The following is a 27,803-nucleotide window of genomic DNA, read 5'->3' as shown; positions in this document are numbered from 1 at the left end:
ATTGAAAGAGTTATGGTTTGACCCTCCATTGTTTCCAAATTTCCCTGACCATCAACACCCCATCTAGGCTGTAAATATTCTACTTTGGGTATAAAAAGTGTTGGATTGAACGGGGTGAAGTGAAGCTGTTTGTTTAGTGACTGTAATTGATGTGAGTCTCCATGGATCCGATTAGTCTGCCTGGACGATTTCCCTCTTCTATTAATAAGGGATTCTGTTCAATGTGTTGTCTCATTGAGACAGCGGGAGTGACAACTCCAAACTAACAGAGATCAGCGGCTGTGAAGAGAGAAGGAGGGAGTGGAGAGATCAGAATCTGGGAGCAGTGGATTGGAATCTCCCAGCGATGCATCTGAATCTGGGGACAATCAATTGGAATGTTACAACAATGGATCAGAATCTGGGAACAATCAATTGGAATGTTTCCACAATGGATCAGAATCTGGGAACAATGGATTTTGATGTTCCCAATAAGGACAGGAGTTTATCATACTGGATTTCTTGGTTTACTGAAGATGGCTCATGGATAACATTATTTGGTCGGATTCGATATCTACTGCACGTGATTCAATGCTTTTACTATCCCCTCCTGGCTATTGTTGGTGTTCCGGGTAAGTCCCTGGCTGGAATTTTACCGGCCTGACCGCCAGAGAATTGGAGCAGGCGAGGGGCAGAGCATGGGAGGGTCTGTTAAACACGGGAGGGATTTTGCAGCTTCGGGGAGAGTGAGGCTGTAAAGTCCCCTCCCCTGTGTCCAGTTTCTCTTGCTAGAAAGGCTGTTTAACTGTGTTGATTTCCCTGTCATTTACTGTACACGGTTTGCTGCTCTTGTTTCTGTTGAATCTCTGTGTCCAGTTATTATTTCTTTCAGCCACTGACAATTGTCTCAGGGCCCATGGCCTGGGATGTCTTCTGTGTGCTGGGACTTTTCATAGATATGTGACATCAAACACTATTCCTTCATGAGTAAAAGCTTGAGACAGGAACCATTTTACCCTCGACATATAACATATAGCAGTTCACTGCTTATCACCCACCCAGTCAGCAGGCTGCAGTATCCATTTTTATTGTTTACAGCAAGATCTCACTTGCGTATCTGAATTGTGTATTTGCAACCCCATAGGTTTGGTACATGGTTGGGAACACAGCTGCAAGTCATAGAAATCATAGAAACCCTACAGTACACAAAGAAGCCATTCGGCCCATCAAGTCTGCACCGACAACAATCCCACCCAGGTCCTACCCCCGTATCCCTCCATATTTTACCCACTAATCCTCTAACCTATGGTTCTACGGTCAATTTAGCATGGCCAATCAACCTAACCCGCACACCTTTGGACTGTGGGAGGAAACCCACGCAGACACTAGGAGAATGTGCAAAGTCCTCACAGACAACAACCTGAGCCGGGAATCGAGTACAGGACCCTGGAGCTGTGAGGCAGCAATGCTAACCACTGTGCTACCGTGCCGCCCCAATCTGTCTGTCTAAATGAAGATTTTTATGGGGATCGGGCCGGGTGGGATTGTGGTCGGTGCCTGTGAAAGTTCTGCTCATACCTCACGCATTCATGTCTAGACCACCAATGTGCAATACAAACAGCAAGGGACCCAGCATTGATCCATGTGTAATCCCACTGGACGCAGGCTTGCAGTCACAAAAGCAACATTCAACCATCACCCTCTGCCTCCTGCCACTCAGCTGATTTTGAATGTAATTTACCAAATTGCCCTCGATCCAATCGGCTATTACTTTCTGGTTCAGTCTCCCATGAGGGAATTCTTCTCTGAAGTCCATTTAGACTACATTGACTGCACTTCCCTCATCTACTTATGCAATCACCTCCTAAATATATTCAAGCAAATTGTAGAGATGATCTCTACTTGACAAAGCCATGCTGACTATTATTCATCAACCCTTACCTCTCAAAGTGGAGATTAATTCTATCCCTCAGATTGATTTCCAATCATCATGATTTCCAATCATGGACACAGTGATGATGCCGTCTTGGGCGTGATCTTGGATGTCTCCAGGACACCTTGTAGGATGGCAGTAGAGCACAATGGTTAGCACAGCTGCCTCACAGCATCAGGGATCCCGGGATTCCATCATCACCAGTGATGATTTTTTGTTTACTTTGAAACCAGCTCCAATCTCACACATTGCCTGTTGGGCTTTCTCCTGTTAGAAGAACGTATCGTGTTTCTCTGGAAAGCATTCACAGTGAGGAGGTCCAGTTTCTCGCAGCTCCCCAGAGTCACATTGACCCTTGTAAATTTATCTCGATCACAGCAATCCTGTGCACGTCATCAATCTGCGTAAGTTCATTGGTAAGGCCAGGGCACATCGTGCTGATGTTCCAGCTTGAGATGTGAAAGACTGATTTGGTTTGGTTTGATTTGAATTGATTTGTCTTATTGTTGTCATATATATTAGTGTACGGTGAAAAGGATTGTTTGTTGAGTGTTCTACAGACAGAGGATAGAGAATAAGAGAGTGCAGAATGTAATGCAGTTATAGCTAGGGTGGAGGAAAAGATCAACTTAATGCCATATAGGTCCATTCAAACGCCTGCTAGCAGCAAGAAGAAGCTGTTGTTGAGTCATCAGCATGGTGGCACCATGGTTAGCACTCCTGTTTCATGTCTCCAAGGACATGAGTTCAATTCCTAGTTTGGATCAATGTCTGTGTGGAATTCTCTGTGTGAGTTTCGTCCGGATGCTCTTATTCCCACCCATAGTCCAACATTTGGTTGATTGGCCATGCTAAATTACCAATTAGCGTCCCGTGATACTTACGTTTGGGGGATTAGCAGGGTACACATGTGGGACTTCGGGGATAGGGTCTGGCTAGGATTGTCGATGGATCAATGGCCCCCTTCTGCACTGTAGTTTTTCTATGAGTTGGTTGGCATGCTTTTTTTAATCTCTAATGGAACTAGTGGGATGAGTATATATCCATGGTGCATTATTCCCTAATTATGCTGGCTGTTTTTGTGAGGCAGCGAGAAGCTTAGACGGAGTTGATGAGTGGGAGGTTGATTTGAGTGATAGACTGGTCTGCATTCTCCAAGTTTGAAGTTTGTTGCAGTCTGGGACAGAGCATGAGCCACACCAAGCTACAATATTATCTATGATGCATCTGTAAAAGTGGGTGAGAGCCGTAGCTGACCTGCCAAATGTCCTTAGACCTCTGAGAAGATAGAGGCATTCGTGGGCTTTCTTAACTGCAGTGTCATCATGGAAGGACACAAAAAGTTACTGGTGATCTGAACCCTAAAACCTGAAGCTCTAGACCATTTCAACTTCAACGCATTGATGTACATAGGGGCATGTACTCCATGGTACCTCCTGAAGTTGATTTGCTTCGTTGACATTGAGGAAAAGATGATTGTGGTCACAACAGTTCACCAGATTCTCCAACTCTTCCCTGTTCTCAATCTCATCATTGTTTGGGATCTGACCCACTATGTTGGGGTCATCAGAAAACTTGTAAATTGAGTCATCGGCGTATAAGGAATACAGTAAGGGGCTGCGGACACAGTCTTGCCGGGCACCGCTGTTGAGGATGATTGTGGAAGAGGTGTTGTTGCCTCTCCATATTTATTGCTGCTTGTGGGTTAGAAGTTCAACTGCAGAGGGAGAAGCCGAGTCCCAGGCCACAGATTTGGATGTGAATTCAGTAGGAATAATGGTGTTGAAGGTTGAGCTGTAGTCGATAAACATGAGTCTGTGTTACAGGGTTGACTGTCGGGCCAGGGAGATGGTGTGTGTGGACCTGTTGAGGAGGTATATGAACTGTAGTGGATCAAGGCAATCTGGGAGGCTGGAACTGATTCGTGCCATGACTAACCTTTTGATGTCTTTCATATTATTGGATATCATTCTCACTGGATGATTGTCATTATGGCAGGCTGCTTGGTTTTCCTTTGGTAACAGCCTTTGTTGAGTTTTTCTTACCAGGTGCACAGATTTTCAACCTTTGCCAAGAGAGGACTCACTGACCTTCACTGGTCCAGTAGACCACAGTGGGGCAGCAGCAAACCCACTGGGAATTATGGACTATTCACTGAACACTGAAGTTTTCTCAAACACTTGAAAGCAAACCCTGGCAGTTGTGTCCTGTGCCAACCAGGTGTGAAATTACGATTTCTTCCTGTGTTGTACTAATTTGGCAACAATGCTGTGGTCTCCTCTCCAGGGTACAGCCCAGGGTAAATATAATAGAGATTCTGTGCTGTCAAGGCATCGGGATCTCCCCCTGTCAACTGTTAGTATGAGTCAGAGGCAAGGGTGAACCAACACTGTTTGGTACCAGTTCTGCTGCAGGGGTTGTCAGTAAGCTGTCTGAGAGATGACAGATTCCCACCTACAGGGATTTCTGTCAGGGTTTACTCCCTCAGCCTTCTTACCCTCCAAATCCCCCACAAGGTAGAAGGGCTACTTACATGTAGCTGAGTGAGGATCAGTGTTGTGAACTTTTCTGAAAACTCCCTCCCAAATGTATACCATTGTGTTGTCGCCATGGTGCAGCATGGCGACACTGTGGTTAGCAACGCTGACTCATAGCGTCTGGGACCTGGGTTCAATTCCTCATTTGGGTCATTTATTGTGCGGAGTTTGGAGCTTCTCCCCATGTCTGTGTGGGTTTCTTCTGGATGCTCCTCTTTCCCCCGACACTCCAAAAGACGAGCTGGATTTTTTAAAAAAAGTTATTTTGTATGTGTGGACATTGTTTTTATTTTCACCTATCCTCAGTCTAAATTGTCAAATCTTCCCCTGAATGATGTCTAATTTTAATCTTAATCTTCCTTCCTAACAGTGAACATATTCACAATTGTGACACTGACAAACAGAAACTGTGGTCTGTCCAAATGTGTTACTAGTTACCTGGTGGCCATGTCGGTGGGGGATCTGCTGGTCGTTATCCTTGACCTTACATTGAGACACATTCCCATTGTTTATTGGGAACAGTTTTATTTCCTGCTGTTGGTTCCTGTGTGTAATATCCACGCTGTCCTGCTTTACGCAGCCACTGACTGTTCTGTCTGGTTCACCGTCACTTTCACCTTTGATCGATTTGTGGCCATTTGCTGCCCCAAGCTGAAAAGTAAATATTGCAGCGAGAAATCGGCGGCTGTGGTTCTGGGAACAGTGACGGTGCTGAGCTGTTTAAAGAACATTTTCTGGTATTTTATGTTTTTAAGTGGATATCAGCTGATGAACAACCCCTGGTTTTGTGGTGTCGCATGGGATGTTGTGAAATCTGTGGTCTGGAGTACAATCGAGTTCCTCCACTTCATTCTAACCCCGTGTGTCCCATTCATCCTGATTCTGCTGCTGAATGCTTTCACTGTCAGACACATTTTAGTGAGCAGCAGAGCCCGCAGGAGACTCCGGTGTCACAACAGTGGGGAGAATCCCAGAGACCCAGAGATGGAGAGTCGAAGGAGATCCTTCATTTTACTGTTTGTTATCTCAGCCAATTTCATTCTGTTATGGTCAATATTATTGGTTTATTCAATATGGAATCGGATGGATTATTTGGGATATAAGTCAGTATTGTTAGATAATTTTGTTATGGAATTGGGTTTCATGCTGCAACTCTTGAGTTGCTGTACAAACACTGCCATTTATGCTGTGACACAGACTCATTTCAGACAGCAGCTAATAATTCTGCTCAAATATCCCTTTACTGCAATTATTCATCTCATTACAGCCTCAGAAGTAACTCCAACCACAAGATCCCTGACCCTTCCTATTGGACATTCAAACTCAAAATAACAAACAGCCTCACAAAAACAGAAAGAATAACAGATAGAGAGAGAGAGAGAGAGAGAGGGCAGTGAAAGCAAAAGTGAGAGTGATAGAGAGACAAAGATAGATAGAGAGAGGAAACAGCACAAAGGCATGAAGAGAGACAGCATTTGAAATAATTTTGAACAGATAGAGGGAAAGAAACAGACAGACAGAGAGAGACAAACAGAGATAAAGGACAGAGAGAGAGACAGATTCTCTCAGAGTGAAAGAAATAGGGATAGAGGGGGAAATGGCAAGGGTGATTGACAGGGAATGAGAAAGGGAGACAGGACATTCATGGGAAGATGTAATAAGGAAGGAAAAGGGCAACTAAGAGGGAACGGGAGACAGAAAGGAGGGCAGAGATAAATAGTCAGAGGAGGAGAGAAACAGACAGAGAGAGAGCACGGGAACAAATGGAAAAGAATGAGACTGAACACATACAATGGACACAACAAGAGCAAAAGGCAGAGCAAGGCATAGAGAGAGAGAGAGATAAGAAAAGTGGGACAGAGACAGAGAGGGAGAGGGACATGGAGACAGAGTGGGACAAGGAGAGTGAGATTAAAAGGGAGCAGGAGAGATAGAAGAAGAGGGTATAGAGGGAGAGAAAGAGGGAGATGCAGAGAGACAATAAGAGACACAGAACAACATACAGAGAGAGGCAGAGGGACAGACAGAAAGAGACAGAGAGATATACACAGAAAAACAGAAAGTGATACAGAGACTTACTGAATGACTTTAATGATAACCATCAGTTGGACCTATTGGAATATGAATTCCCTGATTGAGCCAGTTAATGCTATCCAATCAGGGAGGTCTGCAGACTAATGGTGTATCTAGGTTACTGGAACTCAGGGTCTGTATACTCAGGACGTGGGTATGATGGACTGATGGTTTCATCACTAGACTATTAATACAGAAACTCAGCTAATGTTTTGGGCACACGGGTTCTAATCCCATCACAACAGATGGTGGGATTAAAATAATTATATCTGGAGTTCAGAATCCACTGGTGACCAGAAAACTATTGTCGATTTATGGAAAAAAAAATCTGGATCACCAATGTCTCAGGGAAGGAAATCTGTCGCCCTTACATGATCAGGACACTTAATTGCCCTCTCAGCGAGGGCAACTGGGGATGAACCCTTGGCGGTTACTCAGACCTAGATGGGAAGGGGTGCAATGGCTTCAAACAGGTTCATGCACAAATATAAACTTCTGAACTGGGCCTGTTAAATCTGCCCACAGAGTGCAAGCTACAAAGAGTGAAACTCTGAGAGTTGGGGTAAGTGTGGGAGTTTAGGGAAGTGGCTGGAGATGTATTGCTCTGTCTTGTGTCGCTTACTGCCTTCCCATCAGGTCCAGTGTGAGCAGGTGTCGGCCAGACATTAAATGTTCAGAAAATGTTGTGGGACCAATGGAAGAAGCTGATTGGTGAGTCAGTCCTCGGAAGGAACACTGCGGGAATTTTCTGAGCAGCTCCTTGCTGATGTCATAGCACCAGGAAAGATCCCAATATTTTTAATGCTCTGGGAACCTGGGCTCGAATCCCAACCTGGCAGCTGGTGGAATTTGAACTCAATAAAAATATCTGGAATTAAAAATCTGCTAAAATTATTGTTGATTGTTGAGAAAACTCATCTGGTTCACACATATCATTTAGGGAAGGAAATCTGCCGTCCTTCCCTGGTCTGGCCTACATGTGGCTCCATAGTCACAGCAATGTGTTTAACTCCCAACCACTCTCCAACATCAACTCAGGATGGGCAATAAATGCTGGCTATCCTGAGAACTCTGTTTCCCAAAAATGAATGAAAGAAATGCTCTTTTCCCAACCTTACAGATTCAAGCAGATTTAGATTTTTGATGGTGGGATACTTACAAGATTACAACAAGATTAAAAACATATAAAAAGTAGATAAAATACAGAGGCAGGTCCAGATAATGTGTTGTACTTGCATGATGTGGGAGCTTGCGGTCCCATTTGTGTTTACTTGTGTACACATCTGTAGGAAACGTTGGTTGCTCGAGGAGGACCAATTCAGATTTGATGAGGTGGAGTCTGAGCTTTGAACGCTGTGGTACACTAGGGAGCGGAGAGTTAGCGAGACACTGTGTTTCAGGAGGTGCTCACATCCCAAAGAATAACTACATCACATTTGGTGAGTGATCAGGGACAGGAGAGTGTGACTCCAAGCAAGTCTTGGTGACGAACCCAGGAGGTAGTGTTGAAGGAGGCTCAGCCCTTGGGCTTGTCTCAGTGTAGATGATGAACGAATGGTATTGTCACTCGACTATTAACCCAGAAAACTGTTTGGTTCACTAATGTCCTTTTAAGGAATGAGACCTGCCGACCTTACGTGGTCTGGCCTACATGTGACACCAGAGCCACATCAATGTTGTTGACTCTCAATGCCCTCAAAGGGCAACTCGGGACATGCAATAAATGCTGGCCAGCCAGGGACACCCATGTCCTTCAAATGACGAAAGAAACAGATGTGTGACCTTTGCGGACGTGGATGAGGGCTGCAAGGAGGATGAGCAACTTAACCATAGCACTGTGGTTCAGGGAGCCATTCAAGATGGAGGAGGAAAGGGAAATGTTGTTATAAATGGGGATAGTTCGACAGGAGGAATAGACACTTTCCCCTGTGGCCAGCATGGAGAGTCCCCAAGTCCGTGCTGCCTGACTGGTGCCCCGGTTCAGGACATCTTCTCTGGGTTGCTGGGAAAAATGGAGCTGGAGGGGATAGATTCAGTTGTTGTGGTGCACGTTTCTGAATCCTTAACAGATTAAATCTGAAATTGGAGTCACGATTATCGGACTTGGATGGATTCCGTGGATTTCCAGACATTCCTCTTTACTTCTTCCTCTTTATCCTGTGTCTGCACCACTGTACTGTGGGCAGTTTGCTCGTCAACCTTACAGCCCTCATTCTTGTCCACACTGGGAGCAAGGTCCCCAAACCTGTTGTGCAGATTGAGAGGCCGAGGCCTTTGGGTACACCACCCCTTCCTCCCCACACCCCCCTCCTTCCTCTCACCGTTCCTCCCCACTCCACCTTCCTTCCTCTCCACTCCCCACTCCTTCCTCTCACCCTTCCTCCCCACTCCCCCCTCCTTCCTCTCCACACCCCCCTCCTTCCTCTCACCCTTTCTCCCTACTCCCCCCTCTGTCCTCCCCACTCCCCCCTCCGTCCTCCGTCCTCCCCTTAGCAGCACTGTCTTCTTCCTGACCCTCAGAGTTAGCCAGTCTAGGGGGTGTGAGTCTCTCTTCTACCCCATTATCCAGGTTACACTCCCTCTCCCTGATGAGCCTCAGTGTCTGAAGCTCAGAGTTCAGCTCGTCTACTTTGAGCTGGAGATCTTCAAGCAACCAGCACTCACTGCAGACACGGTCACTGGGAAAGACCTTGGGGTCCACCAGCTCCCACGTCATACAGAAACAGCACATCACATGTCCCTCCATCACAGTCTCCGAGTGATTTCTAAACACAGTTAAGAATTTAGACTTACCTTGCGCGTTTCTCCCAAGTCCTGTGATCCAAAGACCTTACAGCTCACTCTGCTGCCCGCTCCCGACGATGCCCGCTGTCTACAGCAATCCTCTTTTTATACTTTGCGCTGTAAAAAAAACCCTTCCCACAAAGCCCCGCGGCCCACTTCCTGTCTAACGTTTAAAGCAGAATTACAGTTAAAAATCCTGCGAAAATCTTTACAAAGGTAATCGCTTACCTTTACTCTGGGCAACCTTCACTCCGCTCGCTCCAACGAATGAGTGGACTATTGATGTTTCCTCTGAGGTTGTGCCCTCGGGCCTGAGTCTCTCCTACTATTGGAAACATCTTCCCCACATCCACTCTATCCAGGCCTTTTGTTATTCTGTAAGTTTCATTGATATCCCCTCCTCATCCTTTCAAACTCCATCGAGTACAGACCAAAGTCCTCAGACACTCCTCGTGCGTCAAGTCTTTTATTCACCAGACCATTCTTGTGAACCTCCTCTGGACCCTCTCCAAGGCCAGCACATCCTTCCTTAGATATGGGGCCAAAAAGGACCAAGAAAGAAAATTACAGCGTAGGAACAGGCCCTTCGGTCCTCCAACCTTGCACCTACCGTGCTACCCGACTTCACTAAACCGCACCCCCCGCCGAACCAAAAGTGCTGACCATATTCGGAATGTGGTCTGAACAAAGATTTACAAAACCTCAGCAGTACACCCCTGCTGTTGTATTCTATCTCTCTCGAAATGAAGCCGAGCAGAGAGACTCTTATATCGAATGAATATTGAAAGAGTTATGGTTTGACCCTCCATTGTTTCCAAATTTCCCTGACCATCAACACCCCACCTAGGCTGTAAATATTCTACTTTGGGTATAAAAAGTGTTGGATTGAATGGGGTAAAGTGAAGCTGTTTGTTTAGTGACTGTAATTGATGTGAGTCTCCATGGATCCGATTAGTCTGCCTGGAGGGTTTTCCCTCTTCTATTAATAAGGGATTCTGTTCAATGTGTTGTCTCATTGAGACAGCGGGAGCGACAACTCCAAACTAACAGAGATCAGCGGCTGTGGAGAGAGAGGGAGGGAGAGGAGAGATCAGAATCTGGGAGCAGTGGATTGGAATCTCCCAGCGATGCATCTGAATCTGGGAACAATCATTTGCAATGTTACAACAATGGATCAGAATCTGGGAACAATCAATTGGAATGTTACAACAATGGATCAGAATCTGGGAACAATGGATTTTGATGTTCCAACCAAGGACAGGAGTTTATCATACTGGATTTCTTGGTTTACTGAAGATGGCTTACGGATAACATTATTTGGTCGGATTCGATATCTACTGCACGTGATTCAATGCTTTTACTATCCCCTCCTGGCTATTGTTGGTGTTCCGGGTAAGTCCCTGGCTGGAATTTTACCAGCCTGACTGCCAGGAAATTGGAGCAGGCGAGGGGTGGAGAATGGGAGGGTCTGTTAAACACGGGAGGGATTTTGCAGCTTCGGGGAGAGTGAGGCTGTGAAGTCCCCTCCCCTGTGTCCAGTTTCTCTTGCTAGAAAGGCTGTTTAACTGTGTTGATTTCCCTCTCATTTACTGTACTCGGTTTGCTGCTCTTGTTTCTGTTGAATCTCTGTATCCAGTTATTATTTCTTTCAGCCACTGACAATTGCCTCAGGGCCCATGGGCTGGGATGTCTTCTGTGTGCTGGGACTTTTCATAGATATGTGACATCAAACACTATTACTTCATGAGTAAAAGATTGAGGCAGAATCCATTTTACCCTCGACATATAACATATAGCGGTTCACTGCTTATCACCCACCCAGTCAGCAGGCTGCAGAATCCATTTTTATTGTTTACAGCAAGATCTCACTTGTGTATCTGAATTGTGTATTTGCAACCCCATAGGTTTGGTACATGGTTGGGAACACAGCTGCAAGTCATAGAAATCATAGAAACCCTACAGTACACAAAGAAGCCATTCGGCCCATCAAGTCTGCACCGACCACAATCCCACCCAGGCCCTACCCCCATATCCCTCCATATTTTACCCACTAATCCTCTAAGCTATGGTTCTACGGTCAATTTACCATGGCCAATCAACCTAACCTGCACAACTTTGGACTGTGGGAGGAAACCCACGCAGACACTAGGAGAATGTGCAAACTGCATACAGACAGTGACCCGAGCCGGGAATCGAACCCATGACCCTGGAGCTCTGAAGCAGCAATGCTAACCACTGTGCTACTGTGCCGTCCCAATCTGTCTGTCTAAATGAAGATTTTTATAGGGATAAGGCCGGGTGGGATTGTGGTCGGTGCCTGTGAAAGTTCTGCTCTTACCTCACGCGTTCATGTCTAGACCACCAATGTACAATACAAACAGCAAGGGATCCAGCATCGATCCATGTGTAATCCCACTGGACACAGGCTTGCAGTCACAAAAGCAACATTCAACCATCACCCTCTGCCTCCTGCCACTCAGCCGATTTTGAATGTAATTTACCAAATTCCCCTCGATCCAATCGGCTTTTACTTTCTGGTTCAGTCTCCCATGAGGGAATTCTTCTCTGAAGTCCATTTAGACGACATCGACTGCACTTCCCTCATCTACTTCTGCAGTCACCTCCTAAATATATTCAAGCAAATTGTAGACATGATCTCTACTTGACAAACTCATGCTGACTATTATTGATCAATCCTTACCTCTCAAAGTGGAGATTAATTCTATCCCTCAGATTGATTTCCAATCGTCATGATTTCCAATCATGGACATAGTGATGATGCCGTCTTGGGCGTGATCTTGGATGTCTCGAGGACACCTTGTAGGATGGCAGTAGAGCACAATGGTTAGCACAGCTGCCTCACAGCATCAGGGATCCCAGGATTCCATCATCACCAGTGATGATTTTTTGTTTACTTTGAAACCAGCTCCATTCTCACACATTGCCTGTTGGGATTTCTCCTGTTACAAGAATGTGTTGTGTTTCTCTGGAAAGCATTCTTCACATTGAGGAGGTCCAGTTTCTCGCAGCTCCCCAGTGTCACATTGACCCTTGTAAATTTATCTCGATCACAGCAATCCTGTGCACGTCATCAATCTGCGTAAGTTCATTGGTAAGGCCAGGACACATCGTGCTGATGTTCCAGCTTGAGATGTGAAAGACTGATTTGGTTTGGTTTGATTTGAATTGATTTGTCTTATTGTTGTCAAATATATTAGTATACAGTGAAAAGGATTGTTTGTTGAGTGTTCTACAGACAGAGGATAGAGAATAAGAGAGTGCAGAATGTAATGCAGTTATAGCTCGGGTGGATGAAAAGATCAACTTAATGCCGTATAGGTCCATTCAAACGCCTGCTGGCAGCAAGAAGAAGCTGTTGTTGAGTCATCAGCATGGTGGCACCATGGTTAGCACTCCTGTTTCATGTGTCCAAGGACATGAGTTCAATTCCTAGCTTGGATCAATGTCTGTGTGGAATTCTCTGTGTCAGTTTCCTCCGGATGCTCCGACTTCCACCCATAGTCCAACATTTGGTTGATTGGCCATGCTAAATTACCAATTATCGTCCCGTGATACGTATGTTAGGGGGATTAGCAGGGTACACATGTGGGACTTCGGGGATAGGATCTGGCTGGGATTGTCGATGGATCAATGGCCCCCTTCTGCACTGTAGTTTTTCTATGAGTTGGTTGGCATGCTTTTTTTAATCTCCAATGGAACTAGTGGGATGAGTATATATCCATGGTGCATTATTCCCTAATTATGCTGGCTGATTTTGCGAGGCATCGAGAAGCTTAGACAGAGTTGATGAGTGGGAGGTTGATATGAGTGATGGACTGGTCTGCATTCACCAAGTTTGAAGTTTGTTGCAGTCTGGGACAGAGCATGAGCCACACCAAGCTACAATATTATCTACGATGCATCTGTAAAAGTGGGTGAGAGTCGTAGCTGACCTGCCAAATGTCCTTAGACCTCTGAGAAAATAGAGGCGTTCATTGGCTTTCTTAACTAAAGTGTCATCATGGAAGGGCACAAAAAGTTACTGGTGACCTGAACCCTAAAACCTGAAGCTCTAGACCATTTCAGCTTCAACCCATTGATGTAGATAGGGGCATGTACTCCATGATACCTCCTGAAGTTGATTTGCTTTGTTGACATTGAGGAAAAGATGATTGTGGTCGCAACAGTTCACCTGATTCTCCAACTCTTCCCTGTTCTCAGTCTCATCATTGTTTCGGATCCGACCCACTACATTGGGGTCATCAGAAAACGTGTAAATTGCGTAGGAGTGGATCTTGGCCACACAGTCATCGGCGTGTAAGGAATACGGTAAGGGGCTGAGGACACAGTATTGCGGGGCACCGCTGTTGAGGATGATTGTGGAAGAGGTGTTGTTGCCTCTCCTTATTTATTGCTGTTTGTGGGTTAGAAGTTCAGGATCCAACTGCAGAGGGAGAAGCCGAGCCCCAGGCCATGGATTTGGACGTGAGTTTAGTGGGAATAATGGTGTTGAACGTTGAGCTGCACACAATAACATGAGTCTGTGTTACAGGGTTGACTGTTGGGCCAGGGAGATGGTGTGTGTGGACCTGTTGAGGAGGTAGATGAACTGTAGTGGATCAAGGCAATCTGGGAGGCTGGAATTGATTCGTGCCATGACGATCCTTTTGATGTCTTTCATATTATTGGATATCATTCTCACTGGATGATTGTCATTGTGGCAGGCTGCTTGGTTTTTCTTTGGTAATGGCCTTTGTTGAGTTTTTATTACCAGGTGCACAGATTGTCAACCTTCCTGCCAAGAGAGGACTCACTGACCTTCACTGGTCCAGTAGACCACAGTGGGGCAGCAGCAAACCCACTGGGAATTATGGACTATTCACTGAACACTGAAGTTTTCTCAAACACTTGAAAGCAAACCCTGGCAGTTGTGTCCTGTGCCAACCGAGTGTGAAATTACCATTTCTTCCTGTGTTGTACTAATTTGGCAACAATGCTGTGGTCTCCTCTCCAGGGTACAGCCCAGGGTAAATACAATAGAGATTCTGTGCTGTCAAGGCATCGGGATCTCCCCTTGTCAACTGTTAGTATGAGTCAGTGGCAAGAGTGATCAAGCACTGTTTGGTACCAGTTCTGCTGCAGGGGTTGTCAGTAAGCTGTCTGACTGATTACCACCTACAGAGATTTCTGTCAGGGTTTACTCCCTCAGCCTTCTTACCCTCCAAATCCCCCACAAGGTAGAAGGGCTATTTACATGTAGCTGAGCGAGGATCAGTGTTGTGAACTCCTCTGAAAACTCTCTCCCAAATGTATACCATTGTGTTGTCTCCATGGTGCAGCATGGTGACACTGTGGTTAGCACTGCTGACTCACAGCGTCCGGGACCTGGGTTCAATTCCTCATTTGGGTCATTTATTGTGTGGAGTTTGGAGCTTCTCCCCATGTCTGTGTGGGTTTCTTCTGGATGCTCCTCTTTCCCCTTACACTCCAAAAGACGAGCTGGATTTTTAAAAAAAAGTTATTTTGTATGTGTGGACATTGTTTTTATTTTCACCTATCCTCAGTCTAAATGGTAACATCTTCCCCTGAATGATGTCTAATTTTAATCTTAATCTTCCTTCCTAACAGTGAACATAATCACAATTGTGACACTGACAAACAGAAACTGTGGTCTGTCCAAATGTGTTACGAGTTACCTGGTGGCCATGTCGGTGGGGGATCTGCTGGTCGTTATCCTCGACCTGACATTGAGACACATTCCCATTGTTTATTGGGAACAGTTTTATTTCCTGGTGTTGGTTCCTGTGTGTAACATCCACGCTGTCCTGCTTTACGCAGCCACTGACTGTTCTGTCTGGTTCACCGTCACTTTCACCTTTGATCGATTTGTGGCCATTTGCTGCCCCAAGCTGAAAAGTAAATATTGCACTGAGAAATCGGCGGCTGTGGCTCTGGGAACAGTGACGGCGCTGAGCTGTTTAAAGAACATTCTCTGGTATTTTATGTTTTTAAATGGATATCAGCTGGTGAACGATCCCTGGTTTTGTGATGTCGCATGGGATGTTGTGAAATCTGTGGTCTGGAGTACAATCGAGTTCCTCCACTTCATTTTAACCCCGTGTGTCCCATTCGTCCTGATTCTGCTGCTCAATGCTTTCACTGTCAGACACATTTTAGTGAGCAGCAGAGCCCGCAGGAGACTCCGGTGTCACAGCAGTGGGGAGAATCCCAGGGACCCAGAGATGGAGAGTCGAAGGAAATCCATCATTTTACTGTTTGTTATCTCAGCCAATTTCATCCTGTTATGGTCAATATTTGTGGTTTATTCAATATGGAATCGGATGGATTTTTTGGGATATAAGTCGGTACGGTTAGATTATTTTGTTATGGAATTGGGTTTCATGCTGCAACTCTTGAGTTGCTGTACAAACACGGCCATTTATGCTGTGACACAGACTCAATTCAGACAGCAGCTAATAATTCTCCTCAAATATCCCTTTACTGCAATTATTCATCTCATTACAGCCTCAGAAGTAACTGCAACTCCAAGACCCCTGACTCTTCCAATTGGACATTCAAACTCTAAGCAACAAACAGCCTCACAAAGACAGAAAGAGTAACAGATAGATAGAGAGAGAGAGGGTAGTGAAAGCAAAAGTGAGAGTGATAGAAAGACAAAGATAGATAGAGAGAGGAAAGGACACAAAAACATGAAGAGAGACAACATTTGAAACAGTTTTGAACAGATAGAGGGAAAGAAGCAGACAGACAGAGAGAGACAAACAGAGATAAAGGACAGAGAGAGAGACAGATTCTCTCAGAGTGAAAGAAATAGGGATAGAGGGGGAAATGGCAAGGGAGATTGACAGGGAATGAGAAAGGGAGACAGGACATACATGGGAAGATGTAATAAGGAAGGAAAAGGGCAACAAAGAGGTAACGGGAGACAGAAAGGAGGGCAGAGATAGATAGTCAGATGAAGAGAGAAACAGACAGAGAGAGAGCACGGGAACAAATGGAAAAGAATGAGACTGACCACATACAATGGACACAACAAGAGCAAAAGGCAGAGCAAGGCATAGAGAGAGAGAGATAAGAAAAGTGGGACAGAGACAGAGAGGGAGAGGGACATGGAGACAGAGCGGGACAAGGAGAGTGAGATTAAAAGGGAGCAGAAGAGACAAAAGAAGAGAGTATAGAGGGAGAGAAAGAGGGAGATGCAGAGAGACAAAAAGAGACACAGAACAACATACAGGCGGAGGGACAGACAGAAAGAGACAGAGTGAGATACACAGAAAAACAAAGCGACAGAGAGATTTATTTAATGACTTTTATGATAACCATCAGTCGGACCTATTGGAATATGAATTCCCTGACTGAGCCAGTTAATGCTATCCAATCAGGGAGCTCTGCAGACTAATGGTGTATCTAGGGTACTGGAACTCAGGGTCTGTATACTCAGGATGTGGGTATGATGGACTGATGGTTTTATCACTAGACTATTAATACAGAAACTCAGCTAATGTTTTGGGCACACGTATTCCAATGTCATCATGGCAGATGGTGGGATTAAAATAATTATATCTGGAATTCAGAATCCACTGGTGACCATAAAACTATTGTCGATTTTTGGGAAAAAAAAATCTGGTTCACCAATGTCCCAGGGAAGGAAATCTGTCGCCCTTACATGATCAGGACACTTATTTGCCCTCTCAGCAAGGGCAACTGGGGATGAACCCTCGGTAGTTACTCAGACCTAGATGGGAAGGGGTGCAATGGCTACAAACAGGTTCATGCACAAATATAAACTTCCGAACTGGGCCTGTTAAATCTGCCCACAGAGTGCAAGCTACAAAGAGTGAAACTCTGAGAGTTGGGGTAAGTGTGGGAGATTAGGGAAGTGGCTGGAGATGTATTGCTCTGTCTTGTGTCGCTTACTGCCTTCCCATCAGGTCCAGTGTGAGCAGGTGTCGGCCAGACATTAAATGTTCAGAAAATATTGTGGGACCAATGGAAGCAGCTGATTGGTGAGTCAGTCCTCAGAAGGAACACTGAGGGAATTTTCTGAGCAGCTCCTTGCTGATGTCATAGCATCAGGAAAGATCCCGATACTTTTAATGCTCTGGGAACCTGGGCTCGAATCCCAACATGGCAGCTGGTGGAATTTGAACTCAATAAAAAATACCTGGAGTTAAAAATCTGCTGATGACCGTAAAATTATTGCTGATTGTTGAGAAAACTCTACTGGATCACTCATATCATTTAGGGAAGGAAATCTGCCGTCCTGGCCTGGTCTGGCCTACATGTTGCTCCACAGTCACAGCAATGTGTTTAACTCCCAACCACTCTCCAACATCAACTCGGGATGGGAAATAATGCTGGCTATCCTGAGAACTCTGTTTCCCAAAAATGAATGAAAGAAATGCCCTTTTCCCATCCTTACAGATTCAAGCAGATTTAGATTTTTGCTGGTGGGATACTTTCTGTGAAGTTTATTGAGAACATAGCTTAAAGTAGAAAATTACAACGAAATTAAAAACATATAAAAAGTAGATAAAATACAGAGGCAGGTCCAGGTAATGTGTTGCACTTGCATGATGTGGGAGCTTGCGGTCCCATTTGTGTTTGCTTGTGTACACACCTGTAGGAAATGTTGGTTGCTCGAGGAAGACCAATTCAGATTTGATGAGGTGGAGTCTGAGCTTTGAACGCTGTGGTACACTAGAGAGCGGAGAGTTAGCGAGACACTGTGTTTCAGGAGGTACTCACATCCCAAAGAATAACTACATCACATTTGGTGAGTGATCAGGGACAGGAGAGTGTGACTCCAAGCAAGTCTTGGTGACGAAGCCAGGAGGTAGTGTTGAAGGAGCCTCAGCCCTTGGGCTTGTCTCAGTGTAGATGATGAACGAATGGTATTGTCACTCGACTATTAATCCAGAAAACTGTTTGGTTCACTAATGTCCTTTTAAGGAATGAGACCTGCCGACCTTACCTGGTCTGGCCTACATGTGACACCAGAGCCACATCAATGGTGTTGACTCTCAATGCCCCCAAAGGGCAACTAGGGACATGCAACAAATGCTGGCCAGCCAGGAACACCCATGTCCTTCAAATGATGAAAGGAACAGATGTGTGACATTTGCGGGCGTGGATGAGGGCTGCAAGGAGGATGAGCAACTTAACCATAGCACTGTGGTTCAGGGAGCCATTCAAGAGGGAGGATGAAAGGCAAAGGTTGTTGTAAATGGGGATAGTTCGACGGGAGGAATAGACACTTTTCTCTGTGGCCAGCATGGAGAGTCCCCAAGGCTGTGTTGCCTGACTGGTGCCCCGGTTCAGGACATCTTCTCTGGGTTGCTGGGAAAAATGGAGCTGGAGGGGATAGATTCAGTTGTTGTGGTGCACGTTTCTGAATCCTTAACAGATTAAATCTGAAATTGGAGTCACAATTATAGGACTGGGATGGATTCTGTGGATTTCCAGAGTTAAGGATGGTAACTACATCCCGGGATAGAGTGGAACAGCCCGGAGAGACCCTCTAACATTTGGAATTGAATGATTGAAAGGTCACAGACAGGTGAAAGACAACACTGAGCCGTGGGATTTTGAGAATTGTGTTTTAGATGTCAGTAACTTTGGTGTGTAACACAGCCTCTAATATTACAAATTAATAAATGTAATCAGCATTATCCATTCTTTGAAAGACAGCAACTCAATCTCAGTAATAAATATATTCCACAACCTCAATCAAAGTTGCCACGTGTTTGCTGATTTGAAGAAACTCGAAGATGAGCGATTTTGCGAAGTCAGTATCCCAGAGGGGATACCACAGGGTATATGTGAAAGTCTTTGGGAATGTATCACCATGCAGATAAAACAGAGAGTACCTGCAGAGTGAAGGAGCACATTACTTCACGCTGAAAATGTATCTGGAATTTCAAATGGTGAAGAAAATATACCACCTGGAGTTATTGGGATTCATGGGAAGTGTAGTTGTCAAAATCTATGTGTCAGCTGCTCTATGCTGTTACTCAGTGACTGATCTACATGTCACGATTTTGCAGACATACGTTCAGTAATATGATATACTGTTCCCTGTGAACATAACATCAGTATTGGTGAAGTTGCTAGAGCCTGTTTTCAAGGATATCATAACTCAGCACTTGGTAGGCAGCGGTAAAGTCAGACAAAGTCAGCATGGATATACAGAGGTGAAATCTTGTTTGAAGAATCTATTGGAATTCTTGGAGGATGTGACTAGTAGAGTTCAGTGAGGAGAACCAGTGCTTTATTTAGACATTCAGGAGTCTTTCAGTAAGGTCTGATGTAACAGACTGCGATGTTGAGTATGCGTTGCAGACAATGCCTTGATTTGGATAGAGAACTGGCTAACAGAGAGGAAACAACGTGTGGGTAGAAATGAGTCTTTGTCTGACTGGTAGACAGTGTGGTACTGCAGGGATCTGTGCTAGAACCCAAACTGTTCACATTATATATGAATGTTTTGGCATAGGGAATTAAATGTATTGTGTCCAAATTCACGGATGATGCAAAGTCAGGTGGGAGGGTAAGCTGTGAGAACCATGCAGGCATGTTTCAATATAACAGGCTGTGTGTGTGGGCAGATGCATGGCAGTTGCCGTTTAATGTGGATAAATGTGAGGTTTTCCACTTTGTTAGCAATAATAGGAAGACATAAATGTAGCTGTGGAGAACACTGGGTTACAGGGTTGTAAACTGGATAGTATTGCAGTTGATAAGGAGGATGTGCTAGATATTCTTGAGGGCTTGAAAATAGATAAGTCCCCTGGGCCGGACGGGATTTACCCTAGGATTCTCTGGGAGGCAAGAGAGGCAATTGCAGAGCCTCTGGCTCTGATCTTCAGGTGGCCATTGGTCACATGTGTCCCCCTCTCACACTCTCCCCAAGGTGCTGCCTCTCTGTCCCGGTGTCCCAGTGTCCCCCTCTCACACTCTCCCCAGGGTGCTGCTTCTCTATCCCACTGTCCCCCTCTCACGTCTCCTCAAGGTGCTGCCTTCTCTGTCCCGGTGTCTCAGTGCCCCCCTTTCACACTCTCCTCAAGGGGCTGACTGCCAGTCCCAGTTTCCCAGTGGCCCAGTGCCCCCATCTCACACTCTCCTAAGGTGCTGCTGACTCTGTTTAGGTGTCCCGGTGACTTTCTCCCACTGTCTCCACAACTCACTCTTGCCTCCCAACAACCTCTCAGTCGAAAATGCTGAGAAAGCTGCACGTGAAGCCTCTTGATAAAATTGTTCTGCGCATAACACTGAAAGAATGATTTGTGTAAAGCCTCATGCTCAGATTGTTCTAAAAATAACACTGAGAGATAGATCTATCTGAAGCCTCAGATTGTACTGTGCATAACACTAAGAGTTAGTTCTATCTGAAGCCTCTTGTTCAGACTGTACAGTACATAACACTGAGAGATGGATCTATCTGAATTCTCTTGCTCGGATTGATCTGCACTGAGAGATTGATTTATGTGATTTTGATTTACAAATGTTATTTCATACATAAGCTGTACACAAGATCGACAACAGCCTGGGTTTAGCAGTCTATATCAGACCTGAGTAATGTTAACCTCATCCAGAACTAACAACCATGATGACAATAAGCTACAGGAGCAGAATGATGCTATTCAGCCCATTGAGTTCCTCATCACAGTTTTGAAATAGGAAGTCTCACGCCACCAGGTTAAGGTCCAAGACGTTCATTTGGAATCTCGTGCTTTTAGAACAATGCTTCTTCATCAGGGCAATTGGCGTTGTGAGATGTCCTACCATGTCCACCACAGTCCAATGCTGGCATCTCCACATCACAGTTCTAAAGGGCTGTCAATTTCCTCTGAGGATGTTCCCTTGGCCCTCATCTCTCGTAGTAATGGAAACATCTTTCTCATGTCCACTCTATTCAGGCCTTTAATTATTCTGCCTGTTTCAATGAGCTCCCCCTCCTCACCCTTCTAATCTCCATTGAGTACAGACCCAGAGTCCTCAGACGCTCCCCATGCGTTAAGTCTTTCATTCCCCAGATCATTCTCGAGGACCTCCTCTGGATCAGCCGAAGGCCAGCACATCCTTCCTTAGATGTGAAGTCCAAAATGACACATAACCTAAATGTGGTCTGACCAGTATCGTATAAAACCTCAGTAGTACACCCTTGCTTTTATATTCTAGCCCTCTGGAAATGAATGCCAGCAGAGGGACCTCTGTTATATCGAATGAATACTGGAAGATTTACAGTCTGACCCTCCATTATTTCCAACTTTCCATTCCTCCCTGACCCTCAACACCCCACCTAGGCTGCAAAGTTTCTACTTTGGGTGTTAAAAACTGTTGGTTTGAAAGGGGTTAAGTGAAGCTGTTTGTTTAGTGACTGTAATTAAAGTGAGTCTCCCTGGATTGGATTAGTGTGCCTGGAGGTTTTCCCTCCCCTATTAATAAGGGATTCCGTTCAATGCGTTGTCCCACTGAGCCAGCAGGGAGCGGCAACTCCAACACAAACAGAGATCAGCGGCTGTAGAGAAACAGAGGGAGGGCGAGGAGATCAGAATCTGGGAGGAATGGATTGGAACCTTCCAATAATGGAAGAGGATATGGGAACAATGGATTGGAATCTTCCAACAATGGATCAGAATGTGGAAACACTCGACTGGAATGTTACAACAATGGATCAGAATGTGAGGACAATGGATTGGAATGTTCCAACCAAGGACAGGAGTTTATTCACTTGGATTTCTCTGTTGACTGCAGATGATTGGAAGTTAAGTTTGGCTATTTGGATTCAGTATCTACTGTACGCAATTCAATGCATTTACTATCCCCTTCTGGCGATTGTTGGTGTTCCGGGTAAGTCCTTGGCTTGAATTGTATCGACCCGGTCACCACGGGGATCGGAGCAGGCGAGGGGCGGAACATGGGGTGTTCTGTTGACGTCGGTTGGGATTTTGCAGCTTCGGGAAGAGTGAGGCTGTAAAGTCCCGCTCTCTATGTCCAGTTCCTAATTCCAGAAAGGCTGTTTTGATATTCTTGTCATTTACTGTACTCGGTTTGCTGCTCTTGCTGTTTTTGTTGAATCTCTGTATCCAGTTATCATTTCTTTCAGCCACTGACAATTGTCTCAGGACCCATGGGCTGAGATGTCTTCTGTGTGTTGTGACTTTCCACAGACATGTGACACACAACATGATTCCATTGTGAACAAAAGGTTGAGGCAGAATCTGTTTTAGCCTCTGTATGTAACAGCAGTTCACTGCTAATCATCCACCCAGTTACAATGTTGTAGACTCCATTTTAATGGTGATATGTGCAAAGCATGAACTCACAGAGAAACCACATGTTTTGTAAAGTTTAATGTATATTCAGCAGTGACACGAGCAGGTTTACATTAACCTTGTGGTGAAGTTATTGTGAAATTCCCCCAGTCCCCACACTCCAGCATCTGTACCGGTGCACTGAAGGGAAAATTAGCATGGCCAATGCACATCTCCAGAACAGTTTTCAGAGTTTGGGAGGAAACTGAAGATCCGAGAGGAAACCAATGCAGACACAGGGAACATATGCTTTATCCGCACAGATAGTGGCCAAGCTGGCAACCAAACCCGAGTCTCATGGCACTGTGAGGCAGCAGTGCTAACCACTGTGCCACCACAAACTCTCTTACAGTCAGAGGAACACAAACACACAGACACACCCAAGAGCAGATATATAAATACACACACGTGCTGATGGAAGCAATCAGATTTAAGCACTGACTCCCACTCACACACAAATTCAAGAATAACCAAAATTGCTGTAACACCCAGAGCAACGGGCACTAAGGAATATTCATACAATACTCTCTTGCTCACACATACACACACACACACACACACACACATTGGTACAGACAATATAGACACACACACACACACATGCACATTGGTACAGGCAATATAGACACACACACACACACACACAGGATTGGGGAGGAGGGGTGGTTTCCAACTACTCCCTGCCCATTAATGGTGGAGTGAGCAAGTAAAACTTTGTAGCAGCCGAGAACTCAGGTTCACACCGAATTTCTAGCTTCTTGTGACCTCACCGGCAATGGATCTGCGGCGGATTCCGTCTCCCACCCATTTCTGGCAAGAGGCTGAATAAATTATTGAATTTTTTTTTGAAACAAACTTAAATAAAATTAGCAAGCCTGGGATGCAAGTGTGTGGCACACTTGCCTTTGCAGCCTCACCAGGAGACGGTGCGTCTGGTGAGGAAAACAGCTGGCCCACATGTAAAAGCACAAGTGGTGATGATCTCGTTGGTAGAACCAAACGCCATTCAGGACAGCGTCGAGGGCAAAGGTAGGTGCCCCTTGCACAGTGCCCATCTGGCACTACCCACCAAGAGGGCGGGGCCTAAGATGGTGAGGTCTACAAGGACGGGACCTAAAGATAGTGGGGCCATGGCCGGCAGGGGTGGAACCAGAGGGGGGGGGCGGGGCCTGAAGGTGGTTGGACCTTGGGGGGTGGGGGGGGTGCGGGACGATCCAGTAGGGAGGGTGGCCCAATCCCACTGTGCATGCGATTGGTGGTGTAGGGACCGTAGCCCTTTTGCCACTGAGCACGTGATTCTTGGGGTGTAGCGGGTCCTGCTGACACACTGCACGCGGTTGGTGAGGTAGGTCAGTCTTTGTGGCCGCTCGGCACAGAGCTTTTGGGGGTAGGATGTCCACTCTGCATGTGATCTTTGGCTAAGGGGGTATGGGGGGGGAGGGAACTGCTGCCTCTTTGCATGCAATTGGTGTGGGGGCAGAGGGATGATTGGTCCGAGTGCTGGTGGCAGGATGGGTGTTAGATTTGTTCGGGGGCTGCTCACGTAGAGCTATGGGCCTCGGATTATCTGGGGGTAGCTACTGTGTTGAAATCGGCTGCAGCAGCAGAGGGCTGACAGATGTCTCTCTCAGACCAGGCAGCTCACTGCTGGCTGCAAATTGCGCATTTGCAACCACATAGGTTTGGTGTGTGTTCAGTATCCCACCAAGAGCTGTGAGAGCTCCAACTGATGGGGCCACTGCTTAGAGGGTGGTCTAACAGTCATCGAAATGAGGCCCTTCGGCCCATTATTTCTGCACTAGTCATCAAACGCCTATCCAACCGATCCCCTTTTTCCAGCACTCGATCCACACCCTTGAGTGCTCTGGTGTTTGAATTGCTGGTCTAAATGCCTCTTGTGGTTGTTCCTGCTTCTACCATCCTTTCAGTCCGTGAGCTGCAGATACCAGCACCCTGTGGATGGAAACATTTTTCCTCCAATCCACACAGAAATCTGCCCTTTAACTTGAATCCACACTCCTCTGGTTAGTGACACCTCGAGGAAAGTGAATAAGTTTCTTCCTATTTCTGTCCACCTGATTTTGTACATATCACTCAAGCACTCCCACGATCAGGCACTGCACCCCCACTGGGAAGCAGTCCCACAGTCAGGCTGCTCCCCCTCCAGCCTTCTTTGCTCTGAGATATAAAAGAACCCAGACTCACCAGCCTCTCTGCATAGCTGAAACTCTCCAGCCCAGACAGCATCCTGGTGAATGTCCTCTCCACCGTCTCCAGTGCAATTACATCCTTCCTGTAGTGTGATGACCAGAGCAGCACACAGTACTTTTGCTCTGGTCTAACCAGCATTTTATACATTTTCATCATAACCTCCCAGCTCTTATATTCCATACTGTGGCTGCTAAAGACAAGTTTGCTACATGTCATCTTAACTAACTCATCTATCTGTCTTGCTGCCTTCAGGGATTCACGTATGTGCACCCCACATTCATTCTGGTTCTCCGCACTTCCTCACACTCTACCGTTCATTGTCCAATTCCTTGCCCTGTTAATCCTCCCAAAAACATCATCTCACATTTTTCAGGTTTAAATTCCATTTGCCCACCAGACCAGCCTGTCCTTTTCCTTGGCACAGTGGTAGGCGCTGCTGCTCCACAATGCCAGGGCTTCGTGTTCGATTCCTGGCTTGTGTCACTGTCTGTGTGGAGTTTGCACATTCCCCCCTCCTCCCCCCGTGTCTGTGTGGGTTTCCTCCAAGTCTCCAGTTTCCTCCCACATTCAAAGGATGTGTGGGTTAAGTGGATTGGCCAGGATAAATAGCCCTTAGTATCAGGGAGACTCGCTAGTTTAAATGCATGGGGGTTTGTGAATAGGGCCTCGGTGGGATTGTGGTTGGTGTTGACTTGATGGGCCAAATGGCCTCCTTCTGCACTGTAGGATTCTATGATTCCTGCAATCTAAGGCTTTCCTCCTTAATATTTACCACACCACCAATTTTTGTACCATCTGTGAACTTACTGATCACACTTCACACATTCATGTCTAGATCATCAATATGCACTACAAACAGCAAAGGACCCAGCATCGATCCCTGTGGAACCCCACTGGACTCTGACTTGCAGTCACAAAAGCAACCTTCGACCATCACCCTCAGCCAATTTTGAATGTAATTTACCAAATTGCCCTGGATGCCATTGGCTATCACTTTCTTGCTCATTCCCCCATGCGGAATTTTTCAAAAGCTTTTCTGAAGTCCATGTCCATCGATCACACTTCTCTCATCTACTCATTCAGTCATCTCCTCAATACATTCAAGCAAATTGTTAGACATGATCTCCCCCTGACAAAGCCATGCTGACTATTGTTCGTCAATCCTTATATCTCGAAGTGGAGATTAATTCTGTCCCTCAGATTTTTTTCCAATCATTTCCCAACCACGGATATGGTGATGCTGGTGTCCTGGGCGTGATCTTGGATATCTTCAGGGCACCTTGTATGAATGGTAGCATGGCACAATGGTTAGCACTGCTACCTCACAGCATCAGGGAGCCAGTTCAATATCTGGGATTCCACCATCACTAGTGAATTCTTTTTAACATTGAAACCCAGTCCATTCTCACATATGGAGTTTAAAAACAGCGAGGTTATGTTGCAGCTGTATAAGGTGCTGGTGGGGTCACGCCTGGAATATTGTATACAGTTTTGATCTCCTTTCTTGAGAAAGGATATGCTGGCACTGAAGGAGGAGGTTCGCTAGGTTGATTCCGAAGTTGAGGGGGTTGGCATATGGGGAGAATCTGAGTCGACTGGAGAAATATTATTGGAATTCAGAAGAAAGAGGAGAGATTATAGAAACATGTAAGATTATGAAGGGAATAGATAAGATAGAAGCAGGGAAGTTGTTTCCACTGACAGGTGAAACCAGAACTCAGGAGAATGGCCTCAAAATAAGGGGAGCAGATTTAGGATTGAGTTGAGGAGGAATGTCTTCACACAAAGAATCTGTGGAACTTACTGCCCAGTGAAGCAGTTGAGGCTACCTCATTGAATGTTTTAAAGACAAGGATATCTATTTTTGAACAGTAAGGGGATTAAGATTATGGTGAGCGGAGTCCACAAAGAGATCAGCCATGATCTTATTGAATGGTGGAGCTGGCTTGAGGAGTCAATGGCCTACTCCTGCTCTTAGTTCTCGCGTTCTTATGTTGCCTGTTGAGATTTCTCCTATTACAAGGACGTATTGTGTTTCTCTGGAGAGGATCCACATTGAGCGAGTCCAGTTTCTCACGGCTCCCCAAAATCCACATTAAGCGTGTAAATTCATTCTCGATCACAGCAGTCCTGTGCATATCGCCAACCTGCATAAATTAATTGGTAAAGCCAGGGCACATTGTGCTGATGTTCCAGCTTGAGATGTGGAAGACTGATTTGATTTGATTTGATTTATTTCTTTCACATACACCCCCACATCCCCACACATTTTACCCGCTAATCCCTCTAACCTAAGCATCCCAGGACACTAAGGGACAATTTTAGCAAGGCCAATCAACCTAACCCGCGCATGTTTGGACTGTGGGAGGAAACCGGAGCACCCGGAGGAAACCCATGCTGACGTGAGGAGAATGTGCAAACTCCACACAGACAGCATATAGTGAAAAGTATTACATGAGTGCCATACAAAAAAAAAGAATATTGTACATAGAGAAGGAGAGAGTGCAAAATGTCATGTTGCAGTCATAGCTCGTGTATAGAAATAGATGATCTTAATGCAATGTAAGTCCATTCAAATGTCTGATGGCAACAGAGAAGAAGCTGTTCTTGAGTCGGCAGCATAATGACACAATGGTGAGCATTGTTGTTTCATAGGGACCTGAGTTTAATTCCCAGCTTGGATCACTGCCTGTATGGAATTTGCACATTTTCTGTGTCTGCGTGGGATAGTCCAATTTCCATGCGCAGTCCAACTATGTGCAGGTTAGGTTGATTGGCCGTGTTAAATTGCCCAATAGGGTCCCAGGATATGTATGTTAGAGGTATTAGCAGGGTACATGTGTGGGACTTCGGGGATAGAACCTGGCTTGGATTGTTGTCAGTGCAGACTCGATGGGCTGAATGGCCTCCTTCTGCACTGTAGCATTTCTATGATTTGATGAGTCCGTT

At 45.7% G+C, this 27,803-nt stretch overlaps 1 protein-coding gene across 1 annotated transcript in view; it reads left to right on the top strand.

Moving 5' to 3' along the window:
* Nucleotides 1–430: 430 nt before the first annotated feature.
* LOC145337514 (putative G-protein coupled receptor 139) overlaps nt 431–27,803 on the top strand; it is a 60,581-nt gene continuing 33,208 nt past the window's right edge. The window contains exons 1-3 of the mRNA XM_080182303.1: nt 431–611; nt 4,820–5,724; nt 23,555–23,672. Of these exons, the coding sequence (XP_080038429.1) occupies nt 431–611; nt 4,820–5,724; nt 23,555–23,672 (1,204 nt within the window). The remainder of the gene's footprint in view (nt 612–4,819; nt 5,725–23,554; nt 23,673–27,803) is intronic.

Source organism: Carcharhinus amblyrhynchos, unplaced genomic scaffold (assembly GCF_965287045.1).
Source record: "Carcharhinus amblyrhynchos unplaced genomic scaffold, sCarAmb.v2.hapA scaffold_51, whole genome shotgun sequence".
Classification (NCBI taxonomy): Eukaryota; Metazoa; Chordata; class Chondrichthyes; order Carcharhiniformes; family Carcharhinidae; genus Carcharhinus; species Carcharhinus amblyrhynchos.
This window is presented reverse-complemented; position numbering and strand designations above follow the sequence as displayed.